Source organism: Nicotiana attenuata, unplaced genomic scaffold (genome assembly GCF_001879085.1).
Source record: "Nicotiana attenuata strain UT unplaced genomic scaffold, NIATTr2, whole genome shotgun sequence".
In the NCBI taxonomy this organism is placed as follows: Eukaryota; Viridiplantae; Streptophyta; class Magnoliopsida; order Solanales; family Solanaceae; genus Nicotiana; species Nicotiana attenuata.
In genome coordinates this window covers 66,716-81,484 of record NW_017670712.1, presented here as the reverse complement: position 1 = coordinate 81,484, position 14,769 = coordinate 66,716, and the positions used below count along the sequence as shown (strand labels likewise).

At 42.9% G+C, this 14,769-nt stretch overlaps 1 protein-coding gene across 1 annotated transcript; it reads right to left on the bottom strand.

Moving 5' to 3' along the window:
* Positions 1-11,213: 11,213 nt before the first annotated feature.
* Positions 11,214-14,580, bottom strand: LOC109242555 (desiccation-related protein PCC13-62-like). Its single transcript, XM_019409401.1, has 3 exons — positions 14,132-14,580; positions 13,074-13,299; positions 11,214-11,858 (listed from the first exon to the last, which is right to left on the bottom strand). The coding sequence occupies exons 1-3, from the start codon at positions 14,473-14,475 to the stop codon at positions 11,466-11,468; spliced, it is 963 nt and encodes a 320-aa protein (XP_019264946.1). The 5' UTR covers positions 14,476-14,580; the 3' UTR covers positions 11,214-11,465.
* Positions 14,581-14,769: the final 189 nt, after the last annotated feature.

Sequence of the window (14,769 nt, the reverse complement as noted above, 5' to 3'; positions counted from 1 at the left end):
CCGAAATCACCCCGAGGCCCCCGGGACCTCAACCAAAAGCACCAACATCACCTAATACCTTATTCAAACTTGTTCCAATCCTTAAAACACCTAAAACAACATCAGAACCTCGAATTAATAGAGGATTTAAGCCTAAGAACTCTAAATTTCCCAAAAATACGCTTTCGATCAAAAACCTAACCAAACCATCTCCGAATAACCTGAAATTTTGCACACACATCCCAAATGACATGAAGGAACTACTGCAAGTATCGGAATTCCATTCCGACCCTCGGATCAAAATTTCACTATCGAACCGGAAATCTTCCAAAATTCAACCTTCGGCATTTCAAGTCGAAATTAGCTACGGACCTCCACAACACAATCCGACCACGCCCCTAAACCCAAAATCACCTAACGGAGCTAACGGAACCATCGGATTTCCATTCCGAGGTCGTCTTCACACTGTTCCGACTACGGTCAACTTTCCAACACTTAAGCTCTCATTTAGGGACTAAGTGTCCCAAAACTCTCCGAAACTCAAAACCGAACATCCCGGCAATTCAAAATAGCAGAAATAAACTTGGGGAAAGCAGTTAATAGGGGATCGGGGCGTAAATTCCAAAAATAACCTGCCGGGTCGTTACATCTTCCCACACTTAAACATTCGTTCGTCCTCGAACGAGCACAAAGACATACCTGAAGTAGTGAAAAGATGAGGGTACTGGCTGCGCATATCCTGCTCGGTCTCCCAGGTCGCCTCCTCAATCGGTTGACCCCGCCACTGAACCTTCACGGATGCAATGTTCTTTGACCTCAGCTTCCTGACCTGCCTGTCCAATATTGCCACTAGCTCCTCAACATAAGATAGATCCTTCTCCAACTGGACTGAGCTGAAATCCAACACGTACGACGGATCACCGTGATACCTCCGGAGCATTGAAACATGAAAAACCGGATGAACTCCTGCCAAGCTGGGAGGTAAGGAAAGCTCGTAAGCAACCTCCCCAATACGCCTCAATATCTCAAAAGGGCCAATAAACATCGGACTCAACTTCCCCTTCTTCCCAAATCTCATAACGCCCTTCATGGGCGAAACCCAAAGCAGTCCAACCATATAGGAAACATCACGAACCTTCCGGTCCGCGTAACTCTTCTGTCTGGACTGGGCTGTACGGAGTCTATCCTGAATCACCTTGACTCTCTCCAAAGCATCCTGAACCAAGTCTGTGCCCAATAATCTAGCCTCACCTGGCTCGAACCAACCCACCGGAGATCTACATCGCCTACCATATAAGGCCTCGTACGGTGCCATCTGAATGCTGGACTGATAGCTGTTGTTGTAGGCAAACTCCGCCAATGGCAAGAACTGATCCCAAGAACCTCCAAACTCAATCACACACGCACGGAGCATATCCTCAAGAATCTGAATAGTGCGCTCGGACTGTCCGTCCGTCTGAGGGTGAAATGCTGTGCTCAACTCCACCCGAGTACCCAACTCCTGCTGTACGGCTCTCCAGAACCGCGATGTGAACTGAACACCTCTGTCGGAAATGATGGAAACTGGAATACCATGCAGACGGACAATCTCTCGGATATAAATCTCCGCCAACCGCTCCGAGGAATAGGTAGTACACACAGGGATGAAATGCGCGGACTTGGTCAGCCGATCCACAATAACCCAAATGGCATCGAACTTCCTCAAAGTTTGTGGGAGCCCAGATACGAAGTCCATGGTTATCTGCTCCCACTTCCACTCTAGAATCTCTATCTGCTGAAGTAATCCACCCGGTCTCTGGTGCTCATACTTCACCTGCTGACAATTAAGTCACCGAGCTACAAACCCAACTATATCCTTCTTCATCCGCCTCCACCAGTAGTGCTGCCTCAAATCCTGATACATCTTCGTGGCACCCGGATGAATGGAATACCGCGAACTGTGGACCTCCTCTAGAATCAACTCCCGAAGCCCATCGACATTGGGTACACAAACTCGACCCTGTATCCTCAATACTCCGTCATCACCAATGGTCACATCTCGAGCATCGCCATGCAACACTTTGTCCTTGAGGACAAGCAAATGAGGGTCATCAAACTGACGCTCCCAGATACGATCAAACAAGGAAGACCGAGAGACCACACAAGGTAGAACCCGACTGGGCTCGAAAAATCCAATCTCACAAACTGGCTGGCTAGGGCCTGAACATCCATCGCCATAGGCCTCTCTGCTGCTGGTAAATAAGCCAAACACCCCAAACTCTCTGCCCGGCGGCTCAAAGCATCGGCCACCACATTGGCCTTGCCCGGGTGATACAAGATAGTGATGTCATAATCCTTCAGCAGCTCTAGCCATCTCCTCTGACGCAAATTAAGATCCTTCTGCTTGAACAGATGCTGCAAACTCCGTTGATCGGTATATATCTCACAGGGCACACCATACAAGTAATGACGCCAGATCTTCAAGGCATGAACAATGGCGGCTAACTCAAGATGATGGACAGGATAATTCTTCTCATGTATCTTCAACTGTCTGGATGCGTAGGCAATCACCCTACCGTCCTGCATCAATACCGCTCCAAGACCGACTCTCGAGGCATCACAATAGACAGCATAAGACCCAGGACCGGTAGGCAATATCAAAACTGGGGATGTAGTCAGGGCTGTCTTGAGCTTCTAAAAGCTCTCCTCGCACTCTTCCGTCCACTGGAACGGAGCACCCTTCTGGGTTAGTCGGTCATAGGTGCTGCAATAGATGAGAACCCCTGAACAAATCAACGGTAATAACCCGCCAAGCCAAGAAAACTACGGATCTCTGTAGCTGAGGATGGTTTGGGCCAACTCTGCACGGCCTCCACTTTCTTCGGATCCACCTGAATACCCTCTCTCGAGACCACACGACCCAAGAATGCCACAGAATCCAACCAAAACTCACATTTTGAGAACTTAGCATACAGCTTCTTCTCTCTCAAGGTCTGGAGCACTGTCCTCAGGTGCTGCTCATGCTCCCCCCGACTCCGGGAATACACCTGAATGTCATCAATAAAAACGATCACGAACGAATCAAGATATGGCCGGAAAACACTGTGCATCAGATGCATGAAGGCTGCTGGGGCATTAGTCAGCCCAAAAGACATAACAAGGAACTCATAATGACCATACCGAGTCCTGAAGGCAGTCTTTGGGATATCTGGCTCCCGAATCTTCAACTGATGATAGCCTGAATGCAAGTCAATCTTAGAAAACACACAAGGACCCTGCAACTGGTTGAACAGGTCATCAATACGAGGCAAAGGATAGCGGTTCTTCACTTTCACCTTAGTCAACTGGCGGTAATCAATACACATGCGCATAGAACCATCCTTCTTCTTTACAAATAACACAGGAGCACCCCAAGGCGATACACTGGGATGAATAAAACCTTTATCAAGTAATTCCTGCAATTGCTCCTTCAACTCCTTCAACTCGGGAGGAGCCATACGATACGGAGGAATAGAAATGGGCTGAGTGCCCGCCAACAGATCAATGCCAAAATCAATGTCTCTATCGGGTGGCATGCCCGGAAGATTAGCTAGGAACACATCAGGGAAATCCCGTACTACTGGGACTGAATCAACAAAAGGAGTATCCATACTGGCATCTCTCACATAAGCTAAGTACGCATCAGAACCTTTCTCAACCATACACTGAGCCTTAAGGAAAGAAATAACTCTATTGGGAGTGTGACTTAAAGCACCCCTCCACTCAACACGCGGTATACCTGGCATGGCCAGTGTCACGGTTTTGGCGTGACAATCAAGAATAGTATAATGGGGCGACAACCAGTCCATGCCCAAGATAATATCAAAATCAACCATGTTGAGCAACAATAAGTCGGCTCTGGTCTCAAACCCACCAAGAATAACCAAACATGACTAGTAAACACGATCCTCCACAAGAGAATCTCCCACAGGAGTAGAAACATAAACTGTGGAACTCAAAGAATCCCAAGGTACACCCAAATGTGGGGCAAAATAAGAAGACACATAAGAATAAGTGGAGCCTGGATCGAATAGAACCGATGCATCTCTGTGACAGACCAAGATAGTACCTGTAATGACAGAATTGGAGGCGACAGCCTCAGTACGGGCTGGAAGGGCATAATATCTGTCCTGGCCTCCCCCTTGAGGGCGACCTCTACCTCCCCGACCTCCACCCCTGGCTAGCTGGGCCGGTGGAGTAGCAACTGGCGTTGCGACCATAGCCTAAGAGCTCTGCGGGGTCTGCTGTGGCTGAGGAGTCTGCGGAGGTGCACCCCTCCAGAGTCTGGGGCAATCCCTCACCATATGGCGTGTGTCACCACACTCAAAACAAGCTCTGGGGGGATGTGGCAGATATGACTGGCTCGGGCCAGGCCTGCTGGACTGACCACTGGTACCACCCCGTGCAGGAGGCGCACCAGAGACTAGTGGTGCATAATAAGGCTCCTGAGGCCTAGGTGGAGCTGGAATACCGCTGGCTGCTAGAAGAGCTGAATGAACGGGGCGACCCATATGACCCCTACCATGACGACCTGCAGTTGGGGCACGGGCACCAGAATAGTGGCCCGACTCTCGAGACCTCTTGGCCTCCCTCTCCTCTCTATCCCTAGCATGCATACCCTCAATCCTCCTAGAAATGCTCACCACCTGCTCATAAGATATATCCATCTCTAAATGACGAGCCATGCTAGATCTGATGTTGGGAATAAGCCCCTCAATGAACGGCGAACCTTCTCGCGAACCATAGAAACCAAAGCTGGTGCATGTCTAGCCAAGTCAATGTAACGGACAGCATACTCCGAGACAGTCATACTGCCCTGGCGCAAATGCTCAAACTCCACGCGCCAGGCGTCCCTAAGACTCTGGGGGACATACTCCCTCGTGAACATATCTGAAAACTGAGCCCAAGTCAGGGAAGCTGCCTCATCCGGGCTGTCTAACTCATAAGCACGCCACCACTGATAGGCGGCTCCTCGAAGCTAGAAGGTAGTGAAGGAAACCCCGCTCGATCCTGATATGCCCATAGTGCGGAGAATACGGTGGCACTCCTCTAGAAATCCCAAGGCATCCTCTGATGCTAACCCACTGAATACAGGAGGATCATATTTCTTGAACCTCTCAAGTCTCTACTGCTCATCCTCTGAAGCTGCTGCCCTGTCCTCGGGCAGAACTGGTACTGCTGGCGGTGCAGGAATAACCTCTAGGACCTGCTCAACATGCACTCGCTGCTCAGGAGTGCAGGCGGCGGGAGTCTGTACTCCTCCCCCGGCCTAGGATGTGGCTGCAGCAAGGGGAAGCAACCCTGCCTGAGCCAAAGTGGTGTACATGCTCATAAACTATGCCAAAGTCTCCTGGAGTGCTGGAGTAGTAGTGGCAGACGTATCAGGCGTCTGGACTCCAGCTGGTACTGCTGGTGGTACCTCGGCGGCAGCTCGCGTGGGTGCTCTGGCTGCACCTCGAGCGCGTCCACGGCCTCTACCCCGGCCCTGACCTCTGACGGCTCCAGTAGGGGGCGCGGGTGCCTGGTCATCTCGAGTAGCACGTGTCCTCACCATCTGTGAGAGAATAGAAAAGACAGAAGTTTAGAATTGGGATATCAAAAATCTCACACGACAAGGAACTCAAATAAAGTGAAATTTTTCCTAACAGTTACATAGCCTCTTATTAGATAAGTACAGACGTCTCCGTACCGATCAGCGAGACTCTAATAAACCGGCTTGTGATCCATGACTCCTATGAACCTAGAGCTCTGATACCAACTTGTCACGACCCCAGTTCGCCCTCCGTGAACTATCGTGACGGCACCTAGTCTCCACGACTAGGTTAGCCTAACAATGCGGAAAATGAACTAAACATGCGAAATAAATAGTCAAAAGCCAAAAAAATAACTGAAGGAAACAATATTTAATTGCCACTCGGCATATACACACATCTTCTCAGAATCTGATACACTATCCCAAAACCCGAAAACTTACGGATCCACAAGCTGTGATAACACTACATAGCTCTAATCTCCAGAATGTCTAACAATAACAGAAAGTACAGAAGGGCTAAGTACTAAAAGCAGGAATATAAGAGACTCCTCGGTCTGTGGACGCGGCAGATATACCTCGAATTCCCGTAGAATCGCCTCGCCTCAAGAATGGTAAGCCTGAGTAGAGGTACCTGGATCTGCACATGAAAAACATGCGCAGGAAGGGCATGAGTATACCACAGTGGTACTCAGTAAGTGTCAAGCCTAACCTCGGTTGTGTAGTGACGAGGAAGGTCAGGGCCCTACTGAGGTGAAATAAGATATAAGGTTTGACAGTGTAAAATAACAGTGTAAATAAATAACACAAGATATAAAGACAGCAACAACTATCACAGGGCTAGTAAAGCACAGTAAAAGAACATAACTCAGCTCCAAGATAACAACCGGGGATCTCCCAGGATACCGTCCTGTAGTCCCTAAATAGAAATATCATATCCAGTGGATCTCCCGGGTGCAGTCCCGTAGTCCAACGCATAAATGTGCAGAGGGGATCTCCCGGAGTACAATTCCGTAGTCCCAAAGTAAACATACAGGGGAGCTCCCAGGATACCGTCCCGTAGTCCCAAAGTAAAAGTGCTGGGGGATCTCCCGGAATACCGTTCCGTAGTCCCAAAGTAAATTACACAGCAATAACAAGAATTTAATAAATGCTAAATTTCGTACTAAGTAAACAGATAAGTCTAGCCTAACATGCTTCACGTAATGCAATTGAGGCAATTTAAGCAAATAGGCAATTAAGTCAACTAAACATGCTTTTCTAAACTAACAACGGGCTAAATACGAAAGTATAATGAAACAGGAGAAGGAACTCAACTGAAATACTTAAAGAAAACCGGATTTTCAACAATTAGATCAAGCACACGCTCGTCACCTCACGTACGAGGCATTTCAATTACCACGATATCAATCCTAAAGGGAAAGGTCCCCCACACAAGGTTAGAAAAGCCACTTACCTCGAACAAGTGAAAGTCAACCCGAAACCACGCCTTTGCCACGAGTATCCGACTCCAAATGGCCCAAATCTATTCAATTCAATTTCATAATGTAAATAACACTTCAAATAACTGATTCTATAGTTAAATTCTAAGCTAAGACGTGAAATTAGGTAAAATGACCAAAATGCCCCTCGGGCCCGCATCTCGGAATCGGGTAAAATTTATATTTCCAGAATCCTCATACTCTCACGAGTTCAGGCATACAAATATTATCCAAATCCAAGGTCAAACTCCCAATCAAAAGTCAAATTTTAGGTCTAGGAACTTTCTTCCAACTTTTCCCCAATTTTCATCCCCAATCCGAATTTAAATGGTGAAATTAACAATAGATTGATGGAATATAACTAGAAAGGGTTAGAGAATCGTTACCCAATGATCTCCTCTTCAATTCCTCTCAAAATCGCCCTCTCCCGAGCTCCAAATCGATTTTTCAACTTTTGAAATAAAACCCTCGAAATCTCATATTTCTGCCCAGCTGTTTCCGCATCTGCGGTCCCGCTTCTGCAGAAACCACGTCGCATCTGCGACTCTCATTAAAATGCCAGCTTCCGCATCTGCGGACCCCTAACCGCAGGAGCGGTTCCGCTTCTGCGAGCTCTTAACTGCATCTGCGGTTCCTGAAGACTTGACCCAAAGCCGCTTCTGTGGAACTTTAGCCGCTTCTGCGGCGCCGCATCTGCGGTCCCCAAACCGCAGATGCGAAAATACGAGAAGCTGCAATGCTACAGCAGCTACAACACTTCCTCAACCTTCCCGTCAACCATCCGAAATCACCCCGAGGCCCCCAGGACCTCAACCAAAAGCACCAACATCACCTAATACCTTATTCAAACTTGTACCAATCCTTAAAACACCTAAAACAACATCGGAACCTCGAATTAATCAAGGATTTAAGCCTAAGTACTCCAAATTTCCCAAAAGTACGGTTTCGATCAAAAACCTAACCAAACCATCTCCGAATAACCTGAAATTTTGCACACACATCCCAAATGACATGAAGGAACTACTGAAAGTCTCGAAATTCCATTCCGACCCTCGGATCAAAATTTCACTATCGAACCGGAAATCTTCCAAAATTCAACCTTTGGCATTTCAAGCCTAAATTAGCTACGAACCTCCAAAACACAATCCGACCATGCCCCTAAACCTGGAAACACCTAACGGAGCTAACGGAACCATCAGATTTCCATTCCGAGGCCGTCTTCACACTATTCCGACTACAGTCAACTTTCCAACACTTAAGCTCTCATTTCGGGACTAAGTGTCCCAAAACTCTCCGAAACTCAAAACCGAACATCCTGGCAATTCAGAATAGCAGAAATAAACTTGGGGAAAGCAGTTAATAGGGGATCGGGACATAAATTCCAAAAACGACCGGCCGGATCATTACATCAAGGCCTTGAGTTGGAGATATGGAGAGGGGTGGAGGAGAGGAAGAGATGGTGCTATTTTTGGGTGTTTGGAGGCTGGCAGCGGCGCCTCCGTGGAGAGGGGAGGCAGCGAAAGAGTGGGGAATGGAGAAAGAAGAAGAGGCTCTAGGGTTTAGAGTTATGGGAGAAATGGCCCATTTTTCTGATTTTAGAGGCATTCTATACCTCTTGGAGGATCAAATGAGGACCATTTGATCAAGAGAGAATGAAAGGCTGAGACTGAATCTTAGTTTCACTTAATAAAACGACGTAGTTTAATCATGAAACTACGCCATTTTGGACAAGTTCTTGGCATGCCATTTATTGGACCATGTATGGCCGAATTGGGCTCAAATTTTGGGCCAATTTGGGATCAATTTTAATTAAAATACACTAGCCCAATCCATTTTCCCTCTAATGAAATTATAGTCTTATTTAGTCTTAAAGAAAATGTACAAGTAGAAAGATTTTTTTTTGGTATATATAATTAAAAGATGCAAACTAAAATATACTAATAAAAGGTAGAAAATATTTTTAGTACTTTTAATTTAAGGAATTCACAAACATGCACAAATGAAGAAAGAACTATTTATTTATTTTTTGGGTATTTTAATGATAGGAAATATGCTATTAAAGACACAAAAATTGAGAAAAAAAATAAAATAACTAAACGCTAATGACTTTAGGAGTTGTTAAAATATAATACAAAAATTAGGTATTCACCCGAGGTTGCCTGCATATCCTTGTTTAGAGGAATCAGGTCAGTTTAGTTCTACAAATATTTGGTAGTTGGGACTACTGGACACTGAGTTAAGACTGTTGCTACTGCTGTTGTTACTATTATTGTTACTTGTTGCTTACATCAAAAGGAAAAGAGAAGAGAGCTACATATGTCTATAAACTAGGAGTTACATAATTTCTATATATGTTCCTTCTGGAGTCAAATCTTGATTCTTGACCTGCTTGCTTGTGTTAACCTTAGATTGGAAAAGAGAGCTACATATCTCAGTTGCTTGCTTTCCTGATCCGAAATTGAGAAGATGAATCTTGAGAAGCTGGGTTGCTGACACATTGTGAAAGTTAACTCCAACTATCCTGTGATCGAAAGACTTCTTCCTTCTAATGATAACTGAAACTGCAAGCTTTGATCGTCACAACTTGTGCTCTACGGCAGAGGCTTCAAAGCCATCAAAGACGAAAAAAGCGAACAAAATTTTCTGCCCCAGTTCGCACTGAGAAAATTTTGTGAGTTATTGGGTAAAGCTGCAGATCAGCTTATTTTATTTGAAAGATGCAAAAATGGTACTGAAGACTCCGAATCGAATGTGCTTCTCTTAAGAGTAGAAAACATAGACTAGAAGGTGCATCTTCCAGGGGTAACATTGGAATGACTACGAGATTAAAGGACTCGAACTAGGAGTTGCGTCTCCTAGTATTGATGATTCACATTAGGAAGTGCATCTCCTATCAGAATGGATAGGGTTGACTCAAGCTAGGAAGTGCGTCTCCTACAAGTGAGGTTGAAGGACTCGGAATAGGAAGTGTGTCTCATAGGAATAAAGTTATAGATTAGAAAGTGCATCTCCTATTCGAATGATTCAAGTTAGAAAGTGTGTCTCCTACGAGTGAGGTTGAAGGACTTGTACTGGGAAGTGCGTTTCCTAGGAATAAAGGTCCAGATTAGGAAGTGCGTCTCCTACGATGTGAGATTGAGGGACTTGGACTAGGAAGTGCATCTCCTATGATTGATGGTTCAGATTAGGAAGTGTGTCTCCTATTAGAATGGCTCAATGAGGTTGAAAGGCTTGGACTAGGAAGTGTGTCTCCTTGAATTAATGGTTCAGATTAGGAAGTGTGTCTCCTATTGGAATGGCTCAAACTAGGAAATGTGTCTCCTACGAATGAGGTTGAAAGGTTTGGACTAGGAAATGCGTCTCCTAGGATTAATGGCTCAGATTAGGAAGTGCATCTCCTATGGAAATGACTCAAACAAGGAAGTACATCTCCTACGAGTGAGGTTGAAGGGCTTGGACTAGGAAGTGCGTCTCCTAGGATTAATGGTTCAGATCAGGAAGTGTGTCTCCTAATGAAATGACTCAAACTAGGAAGTGCATGAGTGAGGTTAAAGGGCTTGGACTAGGAAGTGCATCTCCTAGGATTGATGGTTAGATTAGGAAGTGCGTCTCCTATGAATGAGGTTGAAAGACTTGGACTAGGAAGTGCGTCTCCTAGGATTCTTGGTTTAGATCTCCTACTAGAATGACTCAAACTAGGAAGTGCGTCTCCTACGAGTGAGGTTGAAAGACTTGGACTAGGAAGTGCGTCTCCTAAGACTGGTGGTATAGATTAGGAAGTGCGTCTCCTACTGGAATGACTCAAACTAGGAAGTGCATCTCATACGAGTGAGGTAGAAAAACTTGGACTAGGAAGTGCGTCTCCTAGGATTAATGGTTCATATTAGGAAGTGTGTCTCCTACTAGAATTACTCAAACTAGGAAGTGTAATTTTGTATAAATTTTGTTCTATTTCTGCACACTGCATTAAAATAATAAAATAACAACTAATGTTTATTAAAATAATATATTATAGCAGATCATAATTTTATAAGATTAATATTCTGTCAAATTATTCACGCATCGCACGGGTATTAGTGATAATAATAACTTCTCATCCTTATAGGGATTAATACCGAGGTTAACCAAGACGAAGAGAAAAAAACAAATAGAAATCGTCAAATATCAACAGAAGAGGAGAGAGTGAGAGAAAGAAATCAGAAAAGAAAACAAATGCACCAACATTATGAAAAAACAATATAACAAAATAAAATCGACAAAATAACAGAAAGCACAAAATAACGAGCTTGTTCTTAATTGTATTTTAGAAGCTCATTTTTTTTCCAAAAGCCTTCTTCCCTCTTTACTTTTTTCCTTCAGTTTTTTCCTATCTATCTCTACATAGATAGGGAAAATTTAGAAGCTTTGTTTAATTTCTAGTTTTGCATGCATGCAGAACTGGAAATTAAACAAAGCTTTTAGCCTTCAGATTTCTTAATTTTTCCAAGATGGGATTTGGCAATCCGACCGTCACCTCCCTTAGGAAAAAAACCACCCGGTTTATTTTCTTTTCCAGTTCCGTACACTATCCGGAGTATTTCCTCAGGCGTCCGATCGTAGGCAAGAGAGTGTTTGTCGCCGGCCAACACATTCCCTTTTATCTTCCCTTCGGCACCTTCCTTTGGTTTTACAATAAGCCCTTCATCTTTCAATCCTCGATGTCCTAGCTTGTTCCTCAGCTTCGATATCCGGCTCGTGAATTCTGCCACTGGTATTCCGTAGGGTTCCACCTTCTCTATTGCTCTCTGATATAGTAACGTCCTTAGAACTGCATCTTGCCCTGATTCCACTCCTAATAATCCTGCTGCTAACTGGAAATATTCACATGACGTGTATAAGTTATTCCTTATTAGTCCGAAAAGAAAAGAAAAAAAGAACATTTATGATCTGCGCGAAATATGGCATCTTTGTCGTTCTCTAGCCTAGGGTCTATCGAAAATAACCTCTTTGTCCTTCCAGAGATAGACGTAAGGCTGCGTACATCTTACCCTTCACAGACCCCACTTATGAGAAACGATTGGGTTTGTTGTTGTTACTCTAACATCGACAACTTTAAGGGCAGTGTTGTTAATTTTAGTGACGGATGTCTGAAATCATACTAGTGTGTTTGGTATAATGCAAGCAGGGATAGATCCAGCACAATAACTACGGGTTTCCTTGAACCCATTAACTTTTGTCTAATAATCATACTGCTAACTGAAAATATTCACATGACGTGTACAAGTCATTCCTTATTAGTTTGAAAAGAAAAGAAAAGAAAAAAAAAAAAAAACATTTATGATCAGTACTCTAACTGCAAAAGCTTAGGTGGGCAGTGTTGTTTTCGCGACGGATGTCTGAAATCATACTAGTACGTGTTTGGTATGATGTAAGCAAGGGCCGATCCAGCACAATAATTATGGGTTCCCGTGAACCTAGTAGTTTTTGTCTAAATTCTGTATTTGTATTGAAAAATCTATTAAATGTATGAGAATATTAAGTTTGGAACTCAACCGTTAATCCAGTTATTATTATATATTAATTGAATATTTTTTAGAAACTCATAAACTTAAAATTTTGGATCCGCCTCTGAATGTAAGTTATTTTAAAGGAACATTATCCGTAATAACACTGAAACGGAAGGCTACCAATTTATAAATTTAGCTACTAGACGTGAAATACTGGAGACACATAAGGAATCGCTAGCAAGTCAAATACAAAAAAAGGAAATCTGATCCTATATTTTTTTATGAAAATTAATTGAAGTGAGATTTAGTTATTACTCATTTTGTTTCAATTTAGATGGCACATTTTCTTTATTATTCCGTTCCAAAAAGAACGACACATTTCTACTAATAATTCAACTTTAAACTCTTCATCTCACCCATTTTACCTTTAATGAGAAGTTTTTATAATCACACAAATGTCCCGACCCCAAAAAACTTTTACCCCTTAAGCTTTTAAGACCGCGAGTTTCAAAATTTATTTTTTTCTTGAACTCTATGCCGAGTCAAACTACCTCATCTAAATTAAAACGGGAGGAGTACCTTTTTAGCCGTAGGACTCTGGAGTTTAGGATTAGCTCCAACATATCCAGTGAGACCAACATAAGGAACAACATAGGATGCAAGAAGAAAGTTAATGTCATTAGCGTATGGATTGAAAGGTGGTTCCAGAGTATGTCCAAATGCATCGTTCATAATTGTGCCAAATGACTCTGCGCTAAGATTTAGCAATGGTCTTGGAAATCCTGCTACTGTCTTCTTGATTGCCCTGCATATCAATTTGTCATTTCATTTAATACTAACATATTGCAGGTACAAATTAACATCATATTCACTAAAGGCTTGTTTGGTAGGGTGTATAAGAATAATGCTGAATAAGGTGTATTAGTAATACAAGGATAAGTAATGCATGGGTTAGTAATGCAATCATTAGTTATGCAGAGATTATTTCTTATTCACTGTTTGATGTGGTGTATTAATAATAAAATGCATTGCACAATTTTTAAGAAAATTAGTTGTATACAAAAATATCCTCCATATTCTTTAATTCTAAGGGACTTTAAGGACAATTTTATCTTTAACCATGCTAATGCATGCATTAATAGCCTTGGTATTGTTAATATCATGGTTTGCTATGTATTACTTATACATAGAATAATACTAGCAAATAGGGTGTATAATAACCAATACTTGCATTACTAATATATAGGTTGAAAAAGTGCACCAAACAAGAGATTAGTAACAGTGGTGGAACAGAACAAGATTTCCGCTAAGAGGTTCAAAAAAGAAAAAAGTTGAAAAAGATTATAGCTAGTGGGAATTGAACCAATGAGCTTACAAAGATTTTGAACCCCGTTGACCACTAAGCTATGCTTTTGAGCTATGTTAAGGGGATTCAAACATAATATATAGAGGTAAGAAAACAGATTTTGCCTTATATATATACAGTGTAATTTTTCGGCGATGAAGATTCGGATGAATCCTCTTTCGTCCCTTAAATCCGCCCCTGATTAGTAATATCAAATGCTAATGCATGCATTATTTTCTGAAATGCATACCGGACGACCCCTTAAATTGTTTTAAATTGAGATGAAGAATACCTCAAATGACCAACTTCTTGGAAACCAAACTGGGCAATAACATCTTTAATAAGAGGGCTAAGTTTGGCAATTTTGGCACCAATTGGTGGCGGCCCACCGGCGGCAAGGTCAGGTGAGAAGCTATCCAAGCCACGGCCAAAAGCTGCCCACAAAAAAAATTCAGCTTCTAAATACTCTAAATTCAGTGGAAATTCTAATAAATCCACGTCTGATTTTCCCACATGATAATTATCATTATTATCACAATCCATAAAAAACTCATGATTAGTAGCTTCAATGGCATAACTTAAACTTGGTAGTAGTAGAAGAAGAAAAAATAATGCAGAAAACTGAGCTAGTTTCATGTTGGAAAGAAAAAAGATAAGTTATTTCTATTGTGTTATGGGTTTATTTTATGTGTTATTTTTGTATTCTCTTTAGACTTCTTCTTTTTCATGCACGGTGTGTTTCACTAGGCGTTGGCTATGTATAAATTTATACAGAAAGGGAAGAGAAATAGACAAATGCAAGCAGAAGAAAGAGTAAAATCTTGAGAAAACAAGGTGGGAAAGAGGTTTGGTTGAGAAGGATTTGGATCATCATTTGGTTGCAATATTAGTGGAACTTTATGTTAAATTTGACGTTTTCTTTTTTAGTTT

Coding starts and splice junctions, on each gene's coding strand:
- LOC109242555 (XM_019409401.1), bottom strand. CDS start 14,475: ATGAAACTAGCTCAGTTTTCTGCATTATTTTTTCTTCTTCTACTACTA. Junction 13,300..14,131: donor CAAGAAGTTGGTCATTTGAG/GTATTCTTCATC, acceptor ATTGATATGCAG/GGCAATCAAGAAGACAGTAG. Junction 11,859..13,073: donor AGAGTCCTACGGCTAAAAAG/GTACTCCTCCCG, acceptor GAATATTTCCAG/TTAGCAGCAGGATTATTAGG.